The 26,053-nt window shown below is 45.3% G+C and overlaps 1 protein-coding gene across 1 annotated transcript in view; it reads left to right on the plus strand.

Annotated features, from left to right (window-relative positions):
- The first annotated feature begins 7,232 nt into the window (after positions 1-7,232).
- LOC115113140 (zinc transporter 6-like) overlaps positions 7,233-26,053 on the plus strand; it is a 92,353-nt gene continuing 73,532 nt past the window's right edge. The window contains exons 1-4 of the mRNA XM_029640437.2: positions 7,233-7,522; positions 17,998-18,044; positions 18,484-18,570; positions 23,910-23,994. Of these exons, the coding sequence (XP_029496297.1) occupies positions 7,336-7,522; positions 17,998-18,044; positions 18,484-18,570; positions 23,910-23,994 (406 nt within the window). The 5' untranslated portion in view covers positions 7,233-7,335. The remainder of the gene's footprint in view (positions 7,523-17,997; positions 18,045-18,483; positions 18,571-23,909; positions 23,995-26,053) is intronic.

Genomic DNA, 26,053 nt, shown 5'->3' on the forward strand with positions numbered 1-26,053 from the left:
TTGGGGTCGTTACTATTGTGAGTACCCTGTGGTGCGTTGGTGCAATTAAAGACGCACAGCATTGCACTCTCTGTCTCCTGCGTCTGACTCCACACCCACGACACCCGCAGCATTACAGAATCCCGCACCTAAATCAAATTGAATGGAGTCAGCAGGAGCAGCAGCCAACCCTCTCCCATCGATGGAGGAACGGGTTCTCCACCACACCACCGTTCTTCATCGGATCGGATCCGCGATGGATCAAGTAATGGAGAGAATGGACCGATGGGAGAGGAGTGGTCTCCTCTCTCCACCTTCGGCACCCACGGCTCCGGACTCCCCATCACTCGACTCCAGCACCCTCCGTCTGACGCTACCGAGGGCTTATGATGGAGCGGCGTCGGGTTGCCAGGGGTTTCTGCTTCAGCTGGAGCTATACCTGGCCACCGTTAGACCCACTCCCTCAGGAGCGGAGAGGGTGAGTGTCCTCATCTCCTGCCTCACGGGTCGTGCTCTGGAGTGGGCGAACGCAGTCTGGAATGGCCCAGACTCAGCGCGGGAGCACTACCCAGAGTTTTCCCTCCGCTTCCGTGCGGTGTTTGATCACCCTCTAGACGGCCGAGCGGTGGGAGAACGACTTTTTCATCTCAGGCAGGAGAGGAGGAGCGCCCAGGATTACGCGCTGGAGTTCCGGACCTTGGCAGCCGGATCTGGGTGGAACGACAGGGCCCTTATGGACCACTACAGGTGTAGTCTCCGAGAGGACGTCCGCCGGGAGTTAGCGTGTCGGGACACCACTCTGTCACTGGATCAGCTGATTGACATGTCCATTCGACTGGACAATCTGCTGGCTGCCCGCGGGCGTTCAGAGAGGGTCCTGTGCTTTCCACCACCCAGCCCCTCCACTCCCATTCCGATGGAGTTGGGAGGGGCTGCGCCGAGGGGTACCGGAGGAGGAGGCCTTCCCTGCACCAACTGCGGTCGGAGAGGACACACGTCTGATCGGTGCTGGGGGGGTCCGTCTGGGAGTAGAGATGGCAGGCGGAACGCTTCTCGATCATCCCAGGTGAGTCTGCATCAAACTCACCCAGAACCCCTGTTGGCCACATGTTTGTCTTAACCTTTTTCTTCACTTTTTCCCTCTTCCCAGCATAGGGCGCTAGTCGATTCAGGCGCAGCTGGGAACTTTATGGATCGCGGACTCGCCCTTAAATTAGGGGTTCCGCTGGTGCCGATAGATTCTCCTTTCCCCGTGCACTCCCTAGATAGCCGGCCATTAGGGTCAGGGATGGTCAGGGAGACCACTGTCCCACTGGACATGGTGACGCAGGGGAATCATAGGGAGCGTATCAGTTTTTTTATTATTGATTCGCCTGCGTTTCCAGTGGTGCTGGGGACTCCTGGCTGGCCCGGCACAATCCTAAAATTTCGTGGAAACAGGGGTTCTCCAGGGGTGGTCAGAGGAGTGTTCTGGAAGGTGTTTGGGAGTTTCCATCGGTGCTACGTCGGTGGAGAGTCCAGACCAGGGTTCCACGGTGTGCATTCCCCCCGAGTATGCCGATTTGGCAATCGCTTTCAGTAAAGTGAAAGCGACTAAATTACCACCTTATCGACCGGGAAGGGATTGTACGATAGATCTCCAGGTAGACGCTGCGCTTCCCAAGAGTCACGTGTACCCGCTGTCCCAGGAGGAGACGTTGGCAATGGAGACATATGTCACGGAGTCGCTGGGACAGGGGTACATTCGGCCCTCCATTTCACCCGTCTCCTCGAGTTTCTTTTTTGTGAGGAAAAAGGAGGGAGGTTTGCGTCCGTGTATTGATTATAGAGGTCTAAACGCCATCACAGTGGGGTATAGTTACCCTCTACCTCTCATCGCTACGGCGGTGGAATCATTCCACGGAGCGCAGTTCTTCACAAAACTGGATCTCAGGAGCGCGTATAGTCTGGTGCGTATTCGGAAGGGAGACGAGTGGAAAACCGCATTTAGTACCACATCAGGCCACTATGAGTACCTCGTCATGCCGTATGGGTTAAAAAATGCTCCAGCCGTTTTTCAATCCTTTGTAGACGAGATTCTCAGGGACCTGTGCGGGCAGGGAGTGGTTGTTTATATCGATGACATTCTGATCTACTCGGCCACTTACACCGCGCATGTGTCTCTGGTGCGCAAGGTGCTTGGTAGACTGCTGGAGCATGACCTATACGTCAAGGCTGAGAAATGCGTGTTCTCTAAACGAGCCGTCTCTTTTCTGGGATATCGCATTTCCACCTCGGGGTAGTGATGGAGGGCGACCCCATTAGGGCCGTGCGTAATGGCCGACTCCAACCACGGTAAAGGAGGTGCAGCGGTTTTTGGGTTTTGCCAACTACTACCGGAGGTTTATCCGGGGTTTTGGCCAGATAGCGGCTCCCATTACCTCACTGCTGAAGGGGGGCCCGGTGCGGTTGCAGTGGTCAGCAGAGGCGAACGGAGCGTTCAACAAGTTGAAGGCGCTGTTCACTGATGCGCCCGTGTTGGCGCATCCGGACCCCTCTCTAGCATTCATAGTGGAGGTGGACGCGTCCGAGGCTGGGGTGGGTGCCGTGCTATCGCAGCGCTCGGGTACGCCACCAAAACTCCGCCCCTGCGCTTTCTTCTCAAGGAAGCTCAGCCCAGCGGAGCGTAACTATGATGTGGGGGACCGGGAGTTGCTAGCGGTGGTTAGAGCTCTGAAGGTGTGGAGACACTGGCTTGAGGGGGCTAAGCACCCTTTTCTCATCTGGACCGACCACCAGAACCTGGAGTATATTCGGGCAGCTAGGAGACTTAACCCACGTCAGGCAAGGTGGGCCATATTCTTCACCCGGTTCCGGTTTACTTTGTCTTATAGACCGGGCTCCCAGAACGTAAAGGCTGACGCACTGTCCCGCCTTTACGACACGGAGGATGGGTCCACCGAACCTGCTCCCATCCTTCCCGCCTCAAAGCTGGTAGCACCAGTGGTATGGGAGGTGGACTCGGATATCGAGCGGGCGTTACGGGCTGAACCCGCTCCTCCTCAGTGTCCAGCGGGGCGAAGGTACGTGCCGCTTGGTGTTCGGGACAAGCTGATTCGGTGGGCTCATGTCCTACCCTCCTCGGGTCACCCTGGGGTGACGAGGACAGTGGGGAGCCTTCAGGGGAGGTATTGGTGGCCTACTTTGGCTAAGGACGTTAAGGGTTATGTCTCCTCCTGTTCAGTGTGCGCTCAGAGTAAGGCTCCTAGGCACCTTCCTAGAGGGAAGTTACAACCCCTCCCGTTCCACAGCGGCCATGGTCACATCTGTCCATAGATTTCCTGACCGATCTTCCGCCGTCTCAGGGGAACACCACGGTTCTTGTGATTGTGGATCGGTTCTCTAAGTCCTGCCGTCTCCTCCCGTTGCCCGGTATCCCTACAGCCCTACAGACTGCGGAGGCGTTATTCACCCATGTCTTTCGGCACTACGGGGTGCCGGAGGACATCGTTTCTGATCGGGGCCCCCAATTCACGTCTCGGGTATGGAGAGCGTTCATGGAACGCTTGGGGGTCTCTGTCAGCCTGACCTCCGGTTATCACCCCGAGAGTAATGGGCAGGTGGAGAGAGTGAACCAGGAGGTGGGTAGGTTTCTGCGGTCGTATTGCCAGGATCGGCCAGGGGAGTGGGCACGCTACATTCCCTGGGCTGAAATGGCTCAGAACTCACTACGCCACTCCTCTACTAACGTGTCCCCTTTTCAGTGTGTGTTGGGGTACCAGCCGGTCCTGGCACCATGGCATCCGAGCCAGACCGAGGCTCCTGCGGTGGAGAAATGGGTACAGCGCTCCAAGGAGACCTGGAGGGCCGTCCAGGAATCTCTACAACAAGCGAGTGGACGGCAGAAGAGGAGTGCTGACCGCCACCGCAGTGAGGCCCCGTGTTTGTACCGGGGACAGGGTCTGGCTCTCGACCCGAAACCTACCTCTCCGCTTGCCCTGCCGGAAGCTGGGTCCGCAGTGTGTAGGGCCCTTTAAAGTCCTGAGGAGGATAAACGAGGTGTGTTATCGATTACAACTCCCTTCCTATTATCGTATTAACCCCTCGTTTCATGTGTCTCTCCTCAGGCCGGTGGTAGCTGGTCCCCTGCAGGACAGTGAGGTGCTGGAGGTCCCTCCCCCTCTGGACATCGAGGGGTCCCCGGCGTACACGATCCGGGCCATTCTGGACTCAAGACGCCGGGTGAGGGGCCTGCAGTACCTCGTGGACTGGGAGGGGTACGGCCCGGAGGAGAGGTGCTGGGTACCAGTGGGGGACATCTTGGATCCATCCATGTTGAGGGATTTCCATCGCCTCCATCCGGATCGCCCTGCACCTCGTCCTCCGGGCGACCTCGAGGCAGGTGTCGGCGCTGCGGGAGCCGCGCGTCAGGGGGGGGGTACTGTCACGAGTGGCGCTCGGCGGTCGTCATCACCGGCCTATTAGCTGCCACTGATTGTCTTTCCTCCCCCTCCTTGTATGTTTATTGGTAGCACCTGTTTAGGTATGATTAGTTTGTCTTTATTAGACAGCCGGCCCGCCTGGTTGTTGTGCGGGATTATTTCAGTGTAACCTTCGGCTCTGTTGTAGAGGTACGTGTTAGTGCCTGGTCGTGACTTTTCCGTTGTACATTTTCATTCCCTGTGTTTGGGGTCGTTACTATTGTGAGTACCCTGTGGTGCGTTGGTGCAATTAAAGACGCACAGCATTGCACTCTCTGTCTCCTGCGTCTGACTCCACACCCACGACACCCGCAGCATTACAATGCTAAAAACTAGAGGTCGACGATTAAATGGAATGGCCGAGTAATTAGGGCATATTTCAAGTTTTCATAACAATCGGAAATCTGTATTTTTTACACCTTTATTTAATCTTTATTTAACTAATCAAGTCAGTTAAGAACACATTCTTATTTTCAATGACGGCCTAGGAACGGTGGGTTAACTGTCTCGTTCAGGGGCAGATTTTTACATTGTCAGCTCGGGGGATTCAAACCTGCAACCTTACAGTTAACTAGTCCAACGCTCGAACCACCTGATTACATTACACTCCACGAGGAGACTGCCTGTTACGCGAATGCAGTAAACCAAGGTAAGTTGCTAGCTATCATTAAACTTATCTTATAAAAAACAATCAATCAATCATAATCACTAGTTAACTACACATGGTTGATGATATGACTAGTTTATCTAGCGTGTCCTGCGTTGCATATAATCGATGCGGTGCGTATTGTTGCTCCAATGTGTACCTAACCATGAATATCAATGCCGTTCTTAAAATCAATACACAGAAGTACATATTTTTAAACCTACATATTTAGCTAAAAGAAATCCAGGTTAGCAGGCAACATTAACCAGGTGAAATTGTGTCACTTATATTGCGTTCATTGCACGCAGAGTCAGTGTATATGCAACAGTTTGGGCCGCCTAATTTGCCAGAATTTTACATAATTATGACATAACATTGAAGGTTGTGCAATGTAACAGGAATATTTAGACTTATGGATCCCACCCGATAGAGAAAATACGGAACGGTTCCATATTTCACTGAAAGAATAAACGTCTTGTTTTCGAGATGATAGTTTCCGGATTCGACCATATTGATGACCTAAGGCTCGTATTTATGTGTGTTATCATGTTATAACTAAGTCTATGATTTGATAGAGCAGTCTGACTGAGCGATGGTAGGCACCAGCAGGCACGTAAGCATTCATTCAAACAGCACTTTCGTGCGTTTGCCAGCAGCTGTTAATGACTTCAAGCATATCAACTCCCAAGATTAGGCTCGAGATTAGGCTCGTGTAACCGATGTGAAATGTCCAGCTAGTTAGCGGGGTGCGCGCTAATAGCGTTTCAAATGTCACTCGCTCTGAGACTTGGAGTGGTTGTTCCCCTTGCTCTGCATGGGTAACGCTGCTTCGAGGGTGGCTGTTCTCGTTGTGTTCCTGGTTCAAGCCCAGGTAGGAGCGGGGAGAGGGACGGAAGCTATACTGTTACACTGGCAATACTAAAGTGCCTATAAGAACATCCAATAGTCAAAGGTTAATGAAATACAAATGGTATAGAAAGAAATAGTCCTATAATTCCTATAATAACTACAACCTGAAACTTCTTACCTGGGAATATTGAAGACTCATGTTAAAAGGAACCACCAGCTTTCATATGTTCTCATGTTCTGAGCAAAGAAATTAAACGTTAGCTTTCTTACATGGCACATATTGCACTTTTACTTTCTTCTCCAACACTTTGTTTTTGCATTATTTAAACCAAATTGAACATGTTTCATTATTTATTTGAGGCTAAATTGATTTTATTGGTGTATTATATTAAGTTAAAATAAGTGTTCATTCAGTATTGTTGTAATTGTCATTATTACAAATACATTTTTTTTTAAATGGCCAATTAATCGGTATCAGCTTTTTTTTGGTCCTCCAACAATCGGTATCGGTATTGGCGTTGAAAAATCATAATCGGTAGACCTCTACTAAAAACGCCACTGGGCATATGGACAATATACCACGGCTAAGGGCTGTTCTTGGGCACTACGCAACACCCAGAGGTGCCTTATTGCTATTATAAACTGGTTACCAACATAATTAGAGCAGTGGAAATAAATGTTTTGTCATAACCCGTGGGATACAGTCTGATATACATCGCCTGCCAGCCAAAGACCATTTAAAAAAATTATGTTTACATGTGTACGTTGACATGACCTGAAACGTCTTTTCAACGAAAACCGAATGTAGACGGACATCTTTGTAGTCGTCTTTTCAATGACATGAAAGATTCTGTCTTTTCATCTTTCAACCAAAACCGACTGTAGATTGGACGTCGGGCATAGCAGTCTTTTAAACTACATTTAGCTAGGTAATTGTCTGTGTTGTGTACAGGTCATGGATCATAAAAAGGCCTAACAATTTTCAAATGGCAACTTTAATTACGATTTTCTCAACAAAAAAAAGACAGAATGGTAAAAAATAGCTACATTTCCAACATTGATCGCAACTATGTTGGAAATGTGTATGTATATTTTTCTTATCAACCACCAACATAACTTCAATTTTCTTTCAAACAGAAAGTGGGCTTTCAATTTATCATTCAGAGATCTGTGATTGAATTAAAACAGCAAAATTAGCAAAAAAAATTGCGACAAACACATTTTCTCGACTTCCGCTGTATTACGCGCGGAAATCACTGACTTCTAAGCATTGTAAACCATCTTCTTTTGGCTTAGCCAAGAGCTAAGGTTACATCACGATTATATTATTTACAGATCTGTGCATTTGCGCAGGCTTTCGACAGTTCAATCGATTCATTTTGTGGCTGAAGAGTAAAAAAAATGGCGATGGACGGTGGCATGTCCACGTCTCCATCAGGACTATCGTATCACAATGTTGGGGACTTTTACCCCAGAAAATTCGGTTCCAAGCCGGACGTGGTGCCGTCCGGGGTGACCGAGAGGAAAGTTGGTCCCCTTGATAAACCTGACATGGTGGCGGTGGACGTTGTCAACATCAACGACTCAGGTAGCTGCTAACGTTACCGGTAGCTAGCTAGCTAGTTATGCTAGCTAGCCAGTGCAATGCAATTTAGTTGGGGTAACTAGCTAGCTGTCTAGCCACGTTTAGCTAGCCCCATATACAGCTGTGAAGCCTCTTTCCACAACTGTGTGTGTCGCTAGTAGCGAACTAGCTACATCTTCACTTTAGCAAGTGTATTGTTATTCATTGCCAAGACAATACTTGCTTTAGAGTTTACCTGAATTCCGTGGCAAAGCTAACTAACGTTAGCAATGCTCTATCATCTAACGAACGCTATGTAACGTTGTCCTTCGTATATTCTTTATATATACTTGTGTTCCCCCATGTACTTTTTGTATTGATTTGTTCTTAATAATAAAAAGTACAATAATAAAAAATATATATCTCAACGTTAAAAAGTTTAGCAAGGCCAGGAAACCAAAGCAAAGATGGTGGATAAATTAAGATGTCCAACTCAGGCCGTTTACCATAGGAAAAAAAGGGTAAGTTCTGGTCTGCTTAACCGGTTTGCTCTCACAAAGGCACAATTTCATTAGAATCTGCGTCTTATCAGAGAGGGTCCACCCCTGTCATAGGAATAGAGCGATTCTGCTTATTCCCGCCGTTGGGACAACTCTCATTGTTAGGGCGGAGACAAGACCATCTCGTCAATATATACAGTATCTCTGGTCTGCTTAGTTCATTGACTGTATTTCAACCAGAAAAAATGAGGGAGTGCGATGTCTCGCTTCCTTTTCCGCCTCTGACCGAAGCAGATATACAGTTGAAGTCGGAAGTTACATACCCTTACATACGAGTCATTAAAACTAGATTTTCAACCACTCCACACATTTATTGTTAACAAACTATAGTTTTGGCAAGTCGGTTAGGACATCTATTTTGTGCATGGCACAAGTAATTTTTCCAATAATTGTTTGTAGACAGATTATTTCATTTATAATTCCCTATATCACAATTTCAGTGGGTCAGACGTTTATGTACACTAAGTTAACTGTGCCTTTAAACAGTTTGGAAATTTTCAGAAAATTATGTCATGGCTTTAGAAGCTTCTGATAGGCTAATTGACATCATTTGAGTCAATTGGAGGTGTACCTGTGGATGTATTTCAAGGCCTACCTTCAAACTTAGTGCCTCTTTGCTTGACATCATGGGAAAATCAAAAGACATCAGCCAAGACATCAGAAAAAAACTTGTAGACCTCCAAGTCTGGTTCATTCTTGGGAGCAGTTTCCAATCGCCTGAAGATACCACGTTCATCTGTACAAACAATAGTACGCAAGTATAAACACCATGGGACCATGCAGCCGTCATATCGCTCAGGAAGGAGACGCGTTCTGTCTCCTAGAGAAGAACACTGTCCCTACCGTGAAGCACGGGGGTGGCAGAAATCATGTTGTGGAGGTGCTTGCTGCAGGAGTGACTGGTGAACTTCACAAAATAGATGGCATCATCAGGGAGGAAATTATGTGGATTTATTGAAGCAACATCTCAAGACTTCAGTCAGGAAGTTAAAGCTTGGTCGCAAATGGGTCTTCCAAATGGATAATGGCCCCAAGCATACTTCCAACGTTGTGGCAATATGGCTTAAGGACAACAAAGTAAACGTATTGGAGTGGCCATCACAAAGCCCTGACCTCTATCCCATAGAACATTTGTGGGCAGAACTTTAAAAGCATGTGTGAGCAAGGAGGCCTACAAAACTGTCTCCGTTACACCAGCTCTGTCACCCAACTTATTGTGGGAAGCTTGTGGAAGGCTACCGGAAACGTTTGACCAAAGTAAAACAATTTAAAGGCAATGCTACCGAATACTAATTGAGTGTATGTAAACTTCTGACCCACTGGCAATGTGATGAAAGAAATAAAAGCTGAAATAAATCATTCTCTACTATTATTCTGACATTTCACATTCTTAAAATAAAGTGGTGATCCTAACTGACCTAAGACAGGGAAATTTCTACTAGGATTACTAGGAATTGTGAAAAACTGAGATTAAATGTATTTGGCCAAGGTGTATGTAAACTTCTGACTTCAACTGTAGCTAGCTAGGTGCCTGCACGGTTGTTAAACCTTTTCCATCTGCATCCATTTTGCACGTTAACGTTACGACACGAAGGAGAGAATTCCCTTTCAGTCGTAACGTTATGGCTAAAGCTAGGCATGCACTACTCACACGGATCTTTACATCAGGGGAGCACTTATGCAAATTGTCTGCATAATCTTTCCATCCTGAAGTCTGTGACCACTGTTCTCACATTGTGACCTGTCAATCAAAATTATATAATAACACAAGGAATAAATACACAATGAGTAACGATAACTTGGCTATATAGGCCTACACTGGGTACTAGTAACCAAGTCTGTGTCCCGGTGTAAGGGGTAATTGAGATTAGATATGTAACTGTAGGTAGGGATAAAGTGACTAGGCAACAGGATGGATTTAAAAAAAAACAGCTGCAGCATATGTGATGAGACAAAAGAGGTAGTGAAAAAGGGTCAATGCAAATATTACTGGTAGCTATATTTGGTTAACTATTTAAGTAACTATTTATCAGTTTTATGGCTTGGGGGTTGAAGCTGTTCTGGAACCTGTTGGTTCCAGACTTGGTGCATCTGTACCATTTTCCATGCGATAGCATAGAGAACAGTCTGACTTGGGTGGTTAGAGACTTTGACAATTTTTGGGGCCTTCCTCTGACACTGCCTGGTATAGTTCATTGATGGCAGGTAGCTTGGCCCCAGTGACGTACTGGGCCATATGCACTACCCTCTGTAGCACCTTGTGGTCGGATGCCAAGCAGTTGCCATATACTCAGCGGTGATGCAGCCAGTCAAGATGCTCTCAATGGTGCAGCTGTATAACCTTTTGAGGATCTAAGGGCCCATGCCACATTTTTTTAAGCATCTTGAGTGGGCAAAGGTGTTTTTGTGCCTTCACGACTGTGTTGGTGTGTGTGGACCATTTATAATTCCTTAGTGATGTGAACACAGAGGAACTTGAAGCTCTCGACCCGCTCCACTACTGCCCCGTGTTTGAGGGTGTGCTCGCTCGGCCCATCGTTTCCTGTAGTCCACAATCATCAGTTCCTTTGTTTGGCTGATGTTGAGGGAGAGGTTATTGGCCTGGTTTGTGGTGGTAAATAGACAGTTAAAAATATAGATAAACTCGCTTGGTAAATAGTATTGTCTGCAGCTTATCATGAGGGATTCTATCTCAGATGAGCAAAACCCCAAGACTTCCTTAAATTTAGAGATCATGCCCCAGCAGACACACACCTCCCCCTTAACCTTACCCGAAGCTGCTGTTCGGTCGAGACGAAGTATAAAAAAAACATCTAGATGTGTGTTATCCATGTTCTTGTTCAACCATGACTCCGAGAAACATAGGATATTACAAGTCTTCAGGTCCCGTTGAACAGAACTCGTCCAGTTCTCTAGTGGTTGTATGTTCGCCAATAGAAAGGAAGGTAGAAGCGGTTTATTTAGTTGCTGATGTAGTCTCGTCAGGCAGCCCGCTCGTTTGCCTCTCTTGTGCTATGTCTTCCTCTTTCAAGTACCGGGGATTAGGCCCTGGTCCAGAAGGAGCACTTCCAGAGATGCCGACTCATTGAAGTAGAAATCTTCAACCAAATTGAAGTTAGTGATCGCTGTTGTGATGTCCAGAAGCTGGTCATATGAAATTATGGCGGAAATATGATGTAAAAATGACAATCAACTTTTTTTTAAAACATACAAAATAGAAGAATTGGTCAGGAGCCCGTAATACTGCAGCTATCTACTGCAGCTTCATCTTCCATGGTTGCATCGTAGCACCCCCTCGCTGCACAAGATACGACCGGAAATTTCTGGCATGCCAGAGAAGTAATCGGGACCTAAGATTCTGATCAGCAGAGCGCAAGTTCCATAATTGCACGTCTTTCACTCGCTCACATTATGCGACCTACGACGTCTTGGTTGTAGCCTACGACGTTAGGATGTACCTGCAGTCCCCGGAATTTGTTGTGGATCCCAAACTGGCTCCTCCGTTGCGACGTCCCCTGAATGCCCATCTGCTAGCTGCGCCCCGCTAGCTCTCTAGAGCATATTGGACTGTTCGCTTAAGAGGCCCATCAGACAAATTCTTTGGCCACAATACCTATTCTGCCAATTGACCTGGATCCCGTTTACCACACGAAGCCCTGCTGATCCACGACAACTGGTCTGCAGACATAACAGCACGAGGGGGCTACAACAGACTTCCTTCCATCGCAACGTCCCTCTAAGGCCCTTCTGCTAACTTGCTATCCACGGCACGCTAGCTGCCTGAATCACCGTGTCTCTGGCCCGAGCCACTCACTGGACCCCTATGATTACTCGGCTATTCATGCCTCTCCCTAATGTCAATATGCTTTGTCCATTGCTGTTTTGGTTAGTGATTATTGCCTTATTTCACTGTAGAGCCTCTAGCCTTGTTCAATACACCTTAGTTAACCCTTTAATTCCAACTCCCACACATGCAGTGACCTCACCTGGTTTAAATTGTTTCGAGAGACAATATCTCTCTCATCGTCACTCAGTGCATAGGTTTACCTCCACTGTATTCACATCCTACCATACCTTTGTCTGTACATTTAGCCTTGAATCTATTATATCGCGCCCAGAAACCTGCTCCTTTTACTCTCTGTTCTGAACGTACTAGACGACCAGTTCTTATAGCCTTTAGCCATACCCTTATCCTACTCTTCCTCTGTTTCTCTGGTGATGTAGAGGTTAATCCAGGCTCTGTAGTGCCTAGTTTCACTCCCATTCCCCAGGCGCTCTCATTTATTGACTTCTTTAACTGTAAAAGCCTTGGTTTCATGCATGTGAACATTAGAAGCCTCCTCCCTAAGTTTGTTTTACTCACTGCCTAAGCACACTCTGCCAACCCAGATGTCCTAGCTGTGTCTGAATCCTGGCTTAGGAAGACCACCACAAACCCTGAAATTTCCATCCATAACTATAACATTTTCCGACAAGATAGAACTGCAGAGTTCTGTCAGAGTTCTGTCTTACTATTCAGGTCTGTGCCCAAACAATTTGAGCGCCTACTTTTAAAAATACACCCTTCCAGAAACAAGTCTCTCACCGTTGCCGCTTGCTATAGACAACCTTCTGCCCCCAGCTGTGCCCTCAATACCATATGTGAATTGATTGCCCCCCATCCATCTTCAGAGCTTGTGCTGTTAGGTGACCTAAACTGGGACATGCTTAACACCCCGGCCATCCTACAATCTAAGCTTGATGCCCTCAATCTCAGACAAATTATCAATGAACCTACCAGGTACAACCCCAAATCCATAAACACAGGCACCCTCATAGATATCATCCTAACCAACCTGCCCTCCAAATACACCTCTGCTGTCTTCAACCAGGATCTAATTGCCTGCGTCCGTAAAGGGTCTGCAGTCAAACGACCACCCCTCATCACTGTCAAACACTCCTAAAACACTTCAGCGAGCCGGCCTTTCAAATCGACCTGGCCCAGGTATCCTGGAAGGACTTTGACCTCATTCCATCAGTAGAGGATGCCTGGTTATTCTTTAAAAGTGCTTTCCTCACTCACCTTAAATAAGCATGCCCCATTCAAAAAATGTAGAACCAGGAACAGATATAGCCCCTGGTTCACTCCAGACCTGACTGCCCTTGACCAGCACAAAAACATCCTGTGGCGTACTGCATTAGTATCGATTAGCCCTCACGATTTGCAACTTTTCAGGGAAGTTAGGAACCAATACAGTGGGGGAAAAAAGCATTTAGTCAGCCACCAATTGTGCAAGTTCTCCCACTTAAAAAGATGAGAGAGGCCTGTAATTTTCATCATAGGTACACTTCATCTATGACCGACAAAATGAGAAAAAAAATCCAGAAAATCACATTGTAGGATTTTTAATGAATTTATTTGCAAATTATGGAGGAAAATATGTTTTTGGTCAATAACAAAAGTTTTTTGGGGTATTTTGCTGGTATTTTGGCCCATTCCTCCATGCAGATCTCCTCTAGAGCAGTGATGTTTTGGGGCTGTTGCTGGGCAACACGGACTTTAAACTCCCTCCAAAGATTTTCTATGGGGTTGAGATCTGGAGACTGGCTAGGCCACTCCAGGACCTTGAAATGCTTCTTATGAAGCCATTCCTTCGTTGCCCGGGTGGTGTGTTTTGGATCATTGTCATGTTGAAAGACCCAGCCACGTTTCATCTTCAATGCCCTTGCTGATGGAAGGAGGTTTTCACTCAAAATCTCAGGATACATGGCCCCATTCATTCTTTCCTTTACACGGATCAGTCGTCCTGGTCCCTTTGCAGAAAAACAGCCCTAAAGCATGATGGTGTTCTTTGGATGCAACTCAGCATTCTTTATCCTCCAAACACGACGAGTTGAGTTTTTATTGCGTGGAGCCCCAGATCGAGGGAGATTATCAGTGGTCTTGTATGTCTTCCATTTCCTAATAATTGCTCCCACAGTTGATTTCTTCAAACCAAGCTGCTTACCTATTGCACATTCTGTCTTCCCAGCCTGGTGCAGGTCTACAATTTTGTTTCTGGTGTCCTTTGACAGCTCTTTGGTCTTGGCCATAGTGGAGTTTGGAGTGTGACTGTTTGAGGTTGTGGAATATTTATACTGATTACAAGTTCAAACAGGTGCCATTAATACAGGTAACGAGTGGAGGACAGAGGATCCTCTTAAATAAGAAGTTACAGGTCTGTGAGAGCCAGAAATCTTGCTTGTTTGTAGGTGACCAAATACTTATTTTCCACCATAATTTGCAAATAAATTCATTAAACATCCTACAATGTGATTTTCTGGATTTTTTTTCTCATTTTGTCTGTCATAGTTGAAGTGTACCTATGATGAAAATTACAGGCCTCGTCTTTTTAAGTGGGAGAACTTGCACAATTGGTGGCTGACTAAATACTTTTTAGCCTCACTCTATACAGTCAGTTAGGAAATCAATGGCTAGCTTTTTCAAACAGAAATTTGCATCCTGTAGCACAAACTCCAAAAAGTTCTGGGACACTAAAGTCCATGGAGAATAAGAGCACCTCCTCGCAGCTGCCCACTGCACTGAGGCTAGGAAACACCACCGATAAATCCCCGATAATTGATCATTTCAATAAGCATGTTTCTATAGCTGGCCATGCTTTCTACCTGGCTACCCCTATCCTGGTCAACAGCCCTGCACCCCCCACAGCAACTTGACCATACCACCCTCATGTTCTGAAAGAGCTGCAAAATCTGGACCCCTACAAATCAGCCGGGCTAGATTATCTGGACACAAACTTTTTTAAATGATCAGCCGAAATTGTTGCAACCCCTATTACTAGCCGGTTCAACCTTTCTTTCGTATCGTCTGAGATCCCCAAAGATTGGAAAGCTGCCGCGGTCATCCCCCTCTTCAAAGGGGGAGACAATCTAGACTAGAGGTTGACCGATTGATCGGAATGGCCGATTTCAAGTTTTCATACAATCGGATATCTGTATTTCAGGGGCAGAACGACAGATTTTTACCTTGTCAGCTCGGGATTAAATCTTGCAACCTTACAGTTAACTAGTCCAACGCTCTAACCATCTGATTACATTGCACTCCACGAGGAGACTACCTGTTACACGAATGTAGTAAGCCAAGGTAAGTTGCTTAGCTTGCATTAAACTTATCTTATAAAAAACAATTGAATCAATCATAATCACTAGTTAACTCCACATGGTTGATGGTATTACTAGTTTATCTAGCGTGTCCTGCGTTGCATATAATCGATGCGGTGCGTATTGTTGCTCCAATGTGTACCTAACCATAAACATCAATGCCTTTCTTAAAATCAATACACAGAATAGTATATATTTTTAAACCTGCATATTTAGCAAAAATAAATACAGGTTAGCAGGCAATATTAACCAGGTGAAATTGTGTCACTTCTCTTGCGTTCATTGCACGCAGAGTCCGTTTGGGCCGGCCTAATTTGCCAGAATTTTACATAATTATGACATAACATTGAACGTTGTGCAATGTAACAGGAATATTTTGACTTATGGATGCCACCCGTTAGATAAATTACGGAATTCACTGAAAGAATAAACGTCTTGTTTTCGAGATGATAGTTTCCGGATTAGACCATATTAATGACCTAAGGCTCGTATTTCTGTGTGTTATCATGTTATAACTAAGTATGATTTGATAGAGCAGTCTGACTGAGCGATGGTAGGCACCAGCAGGCTTGTAAGCATTAATTCAAACAGCACTTTCGTGCGTTTGCCAGCAGCTGTTTATGACTTCAAGCCTATCTGCTCCCGAGATTAGGCTCGTGTAACCGATGTGAAATGGCTAGCTAGTTAGCGGGGTGTGCGCTAATAGCGTTTTAAATGTCACTCGCTCTGAGACTTGGAGTGGTTGTTCCCCTTGCTCTGCATGGGTAACGCTGCTTCGAGGGTGGCTGTTGTCGTTGTGTTCCTGGTTTGAGCCCAGGTAGGAGCGAGGAGAGGGACAGAAGCTATACTGTTACACTGGCAATAATAAAGTGCCTATATTATGAAAAATCATAATCGGTCGACCTCTACTTTCGACCCAAACTGCTACAGACCTATATCTATCCTACCCTACCTTTCTAAGGTCTTCGAAATCCAAGTTAACAAACAGATCATCGATGATTTCAAATCCCAACGTACCTTCTCCCCTATGCAATCTGGTTTCTGAGCTGGTCATGGGTGCACCTCAGCCACGCTCAAGGTCCTGAACGATATCATAACTGCCATCGATAAGAGACAATACTGTGCAGCTGTATTCATCGACCTTGCCAAGGCTTTCGACTCTGTCAATCACCACATTCTTATCGGCAGACTCAACAGCCTTGGTTTCTCAAATGATTGCCTCGCCTGGTTCACCAACTACTTCTCTGATAGAGTTCAGTGTGTCAAATTGGAGGGCCTGTTGTCTGGACCTCTGGCAGTCTCTATGGGGGTGCCACAGGGTTCAATTTTCGGGCCGACTCTTTTCTCTGTATACATCAATGATGTCGCTCTTGCTGCTGGTGACTCTCTGATCCACCTCTATGCAGAAGACACCATTCTGTATACTTCTGGCCCTTCTTTGGATACTGTGGTAACTAACCTCCAGATGAGCTTCAATGCCATACAACACTCCTGCCGTGGCATCCAAGTGCTCTTAAATGCAAGTAAAACTAAATGAATGCTCTTCAACCGATCGCTGCCTACACCTGCCCGCCCGCCCAGCATCACTACTCTGGACTGTTCTGACTTAATATGTGGACAACTACAAATACCTAGGTGTCTGGTTAGACTGTAACCTCTCGTTCCAGACTCACATTAAGCATCTCCAATCCAAAATTAAATCTAGAGTCAGCTTCCTATTTCACAACAAAGCATCCTTCACTTATGCTGCCAAACACCCTCGTAAACTGACTATCCTACCGATCCTTGACTTCGGCGATGTCATTTAAAAAATAGCCTCCAATACTCTACTCAGCAAATTGGATGCAGTCTATCACTGTGCCATCTGTTTTGTCACCAATTCCCCTTATACTACCCACCATTGTGACCTGTATGCTCTCGTTGGCTGGTCCTCGCTTCATATTCGTCGCCAAACCCAGTGGCTCGAGGTCATCTATAAGTCTTTCCTAGGTAAAGCCCCGCCTTATCTCAGCTCACTGGTCACCATAGCAACACCCATCCGTAGCACACGCTCCACAGGTATATTTCACTGGTCACCTCCAAAGCCAATTCCTCCTTTGGCCGCCTTTCTTTCCAGTTCTCTGCTGCCAATGACCCGAACGAACTGCAAAAATCACTGAAGCTGGAGACTCATATCTCCCTTACTAACTTTAAGCACCAGCTGTCAGAACAGCTGAAAGGTCACTGCACCTGTACATAGCCCATCTGTAATTAGCCTATCCAACTACCTCATCCCCATACTGTTATCTATTTTAATTATTTTTCTCCTTTGCACTCCAGTATCTCTACTTGTACACTCATCTTCTGCACATCTATCACTCCAGTGTTTAATTGCTATATTGTAATTATTTCACCACTATGGCCTATTTATTGCCTCACCTCCGTTATCCTACCTCATTTGCACACACTGTATAGAGACTTTTTCTATTGTATTATTGACTGTATGTTTGTTTATTCCATGTGTAACTCTGTGTTTGTGTTGCACTGCTTTGCTTTATCTTGGCCAGGTCGCAGTTGTAAATGAGTACTTGTTCTCAACTTGCCTACCTGGTTAAATAAAGGTGAAATAAATAAATACAAATCATGGCAAAATCACAGTTAAAAATTGTCTAATGTATGGCCAGTTTAAACCAGACCAACCAGATTATTGGTGACATTTTGAAAAACATGCATAGTCAGACATTAAACTTCACTTTGTGTACAGTCCACATCAGTCATCTGTTGTTTTTCATTTTTCACAACCAAATACTTTCTTTGCAGATATCCCAATCCACAGAAAAAAGCAAGAAACTGACACGTATTTGCTGGTAAGTTTTCCTTATTCAAAACACCAGTTGGTAGGGTCTAAAGCAGGGATGTCGAACTCATTTTGCCACATTTGTTCTTTAACGAGGTCCGGAGGGCCTTACTGAAAAAAATGTGAGAGAGAAAATTCCTCCATCCATTGTTTTTGCCATTTCCGATGCTCCCTGACTTTATAGTATTCATTTAGGTGATTTATTAGTGAGCTGGACTCTGTCAAGAACATTCCCACACATTTTATTTTTTATTTAGTTTCAGTCATAAAGTATATTGAGTATGTCCCCCCCCCTCCACCCAAATGCCATATGTTTGACACCCCTGGTCTAAAGCAGAATTTTGTTTTACAGGCAGCCTACTGTAGCTAAATACGAAGGATAAACACTCTCTCTGAGTCCTTAATCTCACATCCTTCCATGTGACTGTGTGTTTGTGTGGTACCCACAGGGCACTATACACCCATTCCGGAAGACGCACAGATCCTTCTTTGGGAAACTCTCTCAAGAATTCCGCTTGGTGACTTCAGACAGACGGGTAAGGAATTAGTAAGGGGTGTGTGCATGCGTGTACATTAACATGCCACGGAGACAACTGTCCCACAGTGCTCTTTGTTTTGGAATTCCCCATCCCTGTATAATGACCCTTACTTTATTATTGCATTATTCTGGTAAGCTGTTTAGACATCTCATTTCATAGGCCAGCACCCTAACACCATGTTAATCGTTCAAACGTTTTTAGTTGGTGGCAGCAGCCCATTATTTGGTTGCACTACAAAAATATATTTTGCAGCATCACACAATAGAACAATGAGTAATCAATCATTAAGTCATTCACAATGCTTTATTAAGAAGTGTGATAATAGACTACTGAGATGTTATTCATTAAATTCGTTGTTACCTCTAACAGGTCCAGGCAGGAATGTATGATTCAACATATTTTAATATTCATCCTAATCCAGTGGTTGTCATGAATTTTAGGTTGACAATTAGACTATTCTTGCTATAATTTACTGTAAAAATTATGCTGCAGAATAGAGATGAATTTGCCTTAATCTTTATGTGCACTAATATTACATATAGGTCTAATTCAATTAACCACCTGAGGAAGTGGAAACTCAAAATAGATGGCCAACTCTAGATAGCTAGAAAGCTAACTCTAAAAATAACACCTACTGCTTGTAGCAATGTATGAATCTAACAGTAAATGTAATGTCCTAAAAAAAACTTTGCATCGGTAGTAGTGCCGAGGAATGTCTAGCTGGGAAAATCAAAAGCAGGCTAGCTCAGTATTTAGAAACTGATGAATTGACACATTGACCAAAATTTGAACATGTTGCAAATATTAGTTTAGTTTATTCACTAATAATAAGGCTTGTGTCGACTTACCCAGACATGCATGCAATAAGCAAGCTAGCTAGCTAAGTAGATAGCTATGTGAAATGTTAGCAAAGTTGATAACTAAACCTTTCATCTGTGGTGTTAGCTAGCTAGCTAACGTTACCTGGTTATCAACATGCACCATTTTCTTCATGATTTAAAAAAAAAATGCTATACTGAACAAAAATGTAAACCCAAAATGCAACAATCTCAATGATTTTACTGAGTTACATGGGTGGGCCTGGGAGGGCATAGACCCACCCGATGGGGAACCAGGGCCAGCCAATCAGAATGAGTTTTTTTCCAACAAAAGGGCTTTATTACTTATAGAAATGCTCCTCAGTTTCATAAGCTGTATGGGTGGCTGGTCTCCGATGATCCCACAGGTAAAGAAGCCAGATGTGGAGGTCCTGGGCAGGCATGGTTTCACTGAGATTTTCAACCTGTCCCTGACCGAGTCTGTAATACCAACATGTTTCAAGCAGATCAACACAGTCCCTGTGCCCAAGAACACTAAGGTAACCTGCCTTAATGACTACCGACCCGTATCACTCACGTCTGGAGTCATGAAGTGCTTTGAAAGGCTGGTCATGGCTCACATCAACACCATTATCCCAGAAACCCTAGACCCACTCCAATTTGTATAGCGCCCCAACAGATCCACAGATGAAGCAACCTATTGTACTCCACACTGCCCTTTCCCACCTGGACAAAAGGAACACCTACGTGAGAATGCTATTCGTTGACTACAGCTCAGCGTTCAACACCGTAGTGCCCACAAAGCTCATCACTTAGCTAAGGACCCTGGGACTAAACACCTCTCTCTGCAACTGGATCATGGACTTCCTGACGGGTCACCCCAAGTGGTAAGGGTAGGGAACAACACATCTACCATGCTGATCCTCAACGCGGGTGGCCCTCTGCGTACTCAGTCCCCTCCTGTACTCCCTGTTTACCCATGACTACATGGCAAGCCTGACTCCAACGCCATCATTAAGTCTGCCAACAACACAACAGTGATCACCGACAACGATGAGACAGCCTATAGGGAGGAGGTCAGTGACCTGGCAGTGTGGTCAAGACAAAGTAGATGATTGTGGACTACAGGAAAAGGAGGGCCGAGCGCGCCCCCATTCTCATCGGTGGGGCTGTAGTGGAGCAGGTTGAGAGCCTCAAGTTCCTTGGTGTCCACATCCCCAACGAACTGTCATGGTCCAGTTGCGAAGAGGTTACGTCAATACCTATTCTCTCTCAGGAGACTGAAAAGATTTGGCATGTGTCCTCAGATCCTCAAGAAGTTCTATAGCTGCACCATCGAGAGCATCCTGACTAGAGGTTGACCGATCCATCGGAATGGCCAATTAATTAGGGCCAATTTCAAGTTTTCATAACAACCGGAAATCTGTGTTTTTGGACACCGATTTTTGCCTATTATTATTTAATACCTTTAGAGTTAATTATTTTTTACACCTTTTATTTAATCTTTATTTAACTAGGCAAGTCAGTTAAGAACACATTCTTATTTTCAATGACGGCCTAGGAACGGTGGGTTAACTGCCTCGTTCAGGGGCAGAACGACAGATTTGTACCTTGTCAGCTCGGGGGATCCAATCTTGCAAACTTAACTAGTCCAACGCTCTAACCACCTGCCTCTCGTTGCACTCCACGAGGAGACTGCCTGTTACGCGAATGCAGTAAGCCACGGTAAATTGCTTGCTAGCATTAAACATATCTTATAAAAACAATGATAATCACTAGTTAACTACACATGGTTGATGATATTACTAGTTTATCTAGCGTGTCCTGCGTTGCATATAATCTGACTGAGCATACAAATATCTGACTGAGCGGTGGTAGGCAGCAGCAGGCTCGTAAGCATTCATTCAAACAGTACTTTCGTGCATTTTGCCAGCAGCTCGTCATTGTGCGTCAAGCATTGCGCTGTTTATGACTTCAAGCCTATCAACTCCCGAGATTAGGCTGGTGTAACCAAAGTGAAATGGCTAGCTAGTTAGCGGGGTGCGCGCTAATAGCGTTTCAAACATCACTCGCTCTGAGACTTGGAGTAGTTGTTCCCCTTGCTCTGCATGGGTAACGCTGCTTCGAGGGTGGCTGTTGTCGATGTTTTCCTGGTTCGAGCCCAGGTAGGGGCGAGGAGAGGGACGGAAGCTATACTGTTACACTGGCAATACTAAAGTGCCTATAAGAACATCCAATAGTCAAAGGTTAATGAAATACAAATGGTATAGAGATAAATAGTCCTATAATTCCTATAATAACTACAACTTAATACTTCTTACCTGGGAATATTGAAGACTCATGTTAAAAGGAACCACCAGCTTTCATATGTTCTCATGTTCTCATGTTCTGAGCAAGGAACTTAAACGTTAACTTTCTTACATGGCACATATTGCACTTTAACTTTCTTCTCCAACACTTTGTTTTTGCATTATTTAAACCAAATTGAACATGTTTCATTATTTATTTGAGGCTAAATTGATTTTATTGATGTATTATATTAAGTTAAAATAAGTGTTCATTCAGTATTGTTGTAATTGTCATTATTACAAATAAATTAATACAAATCTGCCGATTAATTGGTATCGGCTTCTTTGGTCCTCCAATAATCGGTATCTGTATTGGTGTTGAAAAATCATAATTGGTCGACCTCTAATCCTGACTGGTTGCAGCACCGCCTTGTATGGCAACTGCTCGGCCTCCGACTGCAAGGCACTACAGAGGGTAGTGCGTACGGTCCAGTACATCACTGAGGCCAAGCTTCCTGCCATCCAGGAGCTCTATACCAGGCCGTGTCAGAGGAAGGCCCTAAAAATTGTCAAAGACTCCAGCCACCCTAGTCATAGACTGTTCTCTCTGCTACCGCACGGAAAGCGGTACCAGAGTGCCAAGTCTAGGTCCAAAAGGCTTCTTAACAGCTTCTACCCCCAAGCCATAAGACTCCTGAACTTCTAACCAAATGGCTACCCGGACTATTTGCGTTTTTACGCTGCTGCTACTCTCTGTTTATTATCTATGCATAGTCACTTTACCTCTACCTACATATACATATTACCTCGACTAACCTGTCCCTGCACATTGACTCTGTACCGGTACCCCCCGTATATAGCTTTGCTACTGTTATTTTATTATTGCTCTTTAATTATTTGTTATTTTTCTATTTTCTTAAATTGTTTTATTTTGATTTATTCACTTGTTTACTTCAGTTTATTTAGTTAATACTTTCATAACACCTATTTTCTTTCTTGAAACTGCATTGTTGGTTAAGGGCTTGTAAGTAAGCATTTCACGAAGGTTTAACTACACCTGTTCGGCGTTTGTGACAAATAAAACTTGATTTGATTTGTGGAGACTGCTCTCCCTAGAAGCCGTATGGAAGAGACTGGGTTAGATTCTATAGAACCAGAGAGACTGATCGGGGTAGAGTCAACGGAGTTCACTTCACATGCATGGAGAGGAGACTAAGTTTCCCAAAAAGAACGTTCCTTTGGCGGAGAAAGTGGAGAGTGGTGTCTTTCTTCATAAGGGTGTGATGATGTGTGATTATTTAGGTTAGGCTTACTGTGGCTTGACACTGGGTGTCTGCTCCATCCATGCACTAGGTAGTGGGATCTTCCAGACGGATGCTGCTGTTGACCTGGCAGTAAAACTCTTCTCTCCTTCTGTGCTGCTGAGTAGCCCTATATTTGTCTGGATTAAAGCTGATGATGAAGTACATGACGTAGGCATATTATCTACAGATGATATATCAGCGACAGTATTCTGTTACTCAGGGAGGCTGATGTTCCTGAAGGTGTTTGCGAGTGTCACTCCAATGTAAGATCTAACCTAGATATGTGATGTCTAAAGAACAACCCTCAGGAAAAAGATGTGCCAACATGTTTACTTGCAATATCTCCTTCACCCAGAGGGTGGCAGTGACATCTCGTTGTTTCCTGCTTTCCCAGAAAGTGTGTGTGTGTGGGGGGGGGGGGTTGTATGTGTTGGGCAGCATGCTGTTGCTCTGTTTGCACACTGACACAGGCAAAGCGATCTACAGGGCCCTGAAGCTGCAACAGGCCCACACACACACACTTCAGCTCCCATCTCTATCCCTGGCTCCAGCTGTCACAAGACGCCCTAGTCCTGTCATAACACGGTGCACTGCAGTAATTGTAGATTTCACAGCACTCCAAGGACAGCCACTGACTCCAACACAAAGTGACAGACAAAGACGTGGTGGATAGCCTTGAGTTTGTACCGTCCTCACGTTTTTGCTTTCCATTTTGTACATGGTTTGTCTGCAACAAAGCATTCCCTGAATTGGCAAATTAACAATACAATATTATTAGATTAGCCTAACTGACAGATGGGTTCGGCAATGCCATAACAAATCATCCACCTGCATTAGCTATTAATACACCACTCCAAGCAATCCTATAGATCTAAATGAATTCATTGGTTTAGAAAGCTCTGGTTAATGTTCTGTTTGTGTTTTAGTCATGGAGAATCCTGGTGTTCGGGATGCTGAATGTTCTTTGTACTGGCTGCCTGCTGATGTGGTGCAGCTCCACCAACAGTATGGGTGAGTACTCATCTACATGACACAGTGTTCCACACAGCCAGCCAGGCAGAGTTAGCCTAGAGGTTAGAGGGCCCACTGAGTAAACAAGGACATCTATGGACTACAGCTTTGGATACTACGTAGTAGAGTACATCAGTGAGAACACTATGTACTGACATTGTTCTGATACTGTGCTCAGACATAATTCTGTTCTCCCTTAAGTTCTTCACCAAGGGCACTTGCAGTTCCCACCATTATAGTGATTATTCTCCAGCTTCCTAGATCCACTCATGATGTCACGTATCCAGAGGGGGAGAGATCCCATATTATTAGAGTCCTGCTGACCCATAGGAATAGTAATTAATCTACTATGTTCTGACCTCCCACCCCCACGCAGATTAGATCTCTGCTGGTGTCGCAGTGTTATTGTGATGGTGTGTTCAGGGCTCTAAATTGCGACCATTTTGGCCGCATATGCTCCTAAATATTTTGCTGTGCGGCTATTAATTTGGGAGGACCAGTGTGCCTAAAAAGAAAACCATCCAGATGTAATGATGCAGAAAACAGGATCCCTCATTCAAGTTAAGTAAAAAAAATAAAATAAAAAATAGTTTAAGAGCAGCAATGAAGTAAGAGTAGCGAGGCTATATACAGGGGGTACCGGTACAATGTTCTGGGGCACAGGTTAGTCGTGGTAAATGAGGTAATATGTCCCCCTTAGGTAGAGTTAAAGTGACTATGCATAGATGATAACCATAGAGTAGCAGCAGTGTAAAAGGGGGGGGGGGGGGGCATAGTCTGGGTAGCCATTTGATTAGCTGTTCAGGAATCTTATGGCTAGGGGTAGAAGCTGTTAAGAAGACTTTTGGACCTAGACTTGGCGCTCCAGTACACTTGCCGTGCGATAGCAGAGAGAACAGTCTATGACTAGGGTGGCTGGAGTATTTGACAATTGTTAGGGCCTTCCTCTGACATCGCCTGGTATAGAGGTCCTGGATGGCAGGAAGCTTGGCCCCAGTGATGTACTGGGCTGTACGCACTACCTTCTGTAGTGCCTTGCGGTCGGAGGCTGTTGCCATACCAGGCAGTGATGCAACCAGTCAGGATCTTCTCGATAGTGCAGCTATATAACCTTTTGAGGATCTGAGGTTACATAATTTTTCATGTGTTGGTTTCATGAGCTGAATTAAAGATTCCAGCACAAAAATATTATTTCTCTAAAATGTTAAGCACAAATGTGTTTACGTCCCTGTTGGTGAGCTTTTATCTTTTTGCCAAGATAATCCATCCATATGACAAGTGTGGCATATCAAGAAGCTGATTAAACAGCATGATCATTACACAGGTGCACCTTGTGCTGGGGACAAAAGGCCACTTCTCAGGGAAGCTCATCTGTGTGCTCGTCGTCCTCACCAGGGTCTTGCTGTGCAACATCGCAACCGACTTCAGTGGGCAAATGCTCACCTTCGATGGCTACTGGCACGCTTTAGAAGTGTGCTCTTCACAGATGAATCACATTTTCAACTGTACTGGGCAGATGTGTGGGCTAGCGGTTTGCTGATGTCAGCGTTGTGATCAGAGTGCTCCATGGTGGAGGTGGGGATATGCAATTGGCAGGCATAATCTACGGACAAAGAACACAATAGCTTTTTTCGTTGGCAATTTGAATGCACAGAGATACCATGACAAGATCCTGAGGCCCATTGTCGTGCCATTCATCCGCCGCCATCACCTCATGTTTCAGCATGATCATGCATGACCCCATGTCGCAAGGATCTGTACACAATTCCTGGAAGCTGAACATTTTCTAGCTCTTCCATGCCCTGCATACTTACCAGACATGTTACCCGATGAGCATGTTAGCGATGCTCTGGATCGACGTGTATGACAGCGTGTTCCAGTTCCCGCCAATATCCAGCAACTTCGTACAACCATTGAAGAGGAGTGGGACAACATTCCACAGGCCACAATCAACAGCCTGATCAACTCTATGCGAATGAGATGTCGCACTGCATGAGGCAAATGGTGGTCACACCAGATACTGACTGGTTTTCTGATCCACAACTAGGATTGTTACGGT

The sequence above is a fragment of the Oncorhynchus nerka genome, linkage group LG28, assembly GCF_034236695.1.
Source record: "Oncorhynchus nerka isolate Pitt River linkage group LG28, Oner_Uvic_2.0, whole genome shotgun sequence".
NCBI lineage: Eukaryota > Metazoa > Chordata > Actinopteri > Salmoniformes > Salmonidae > Oncorhynchus > Oncorhynchus nerka.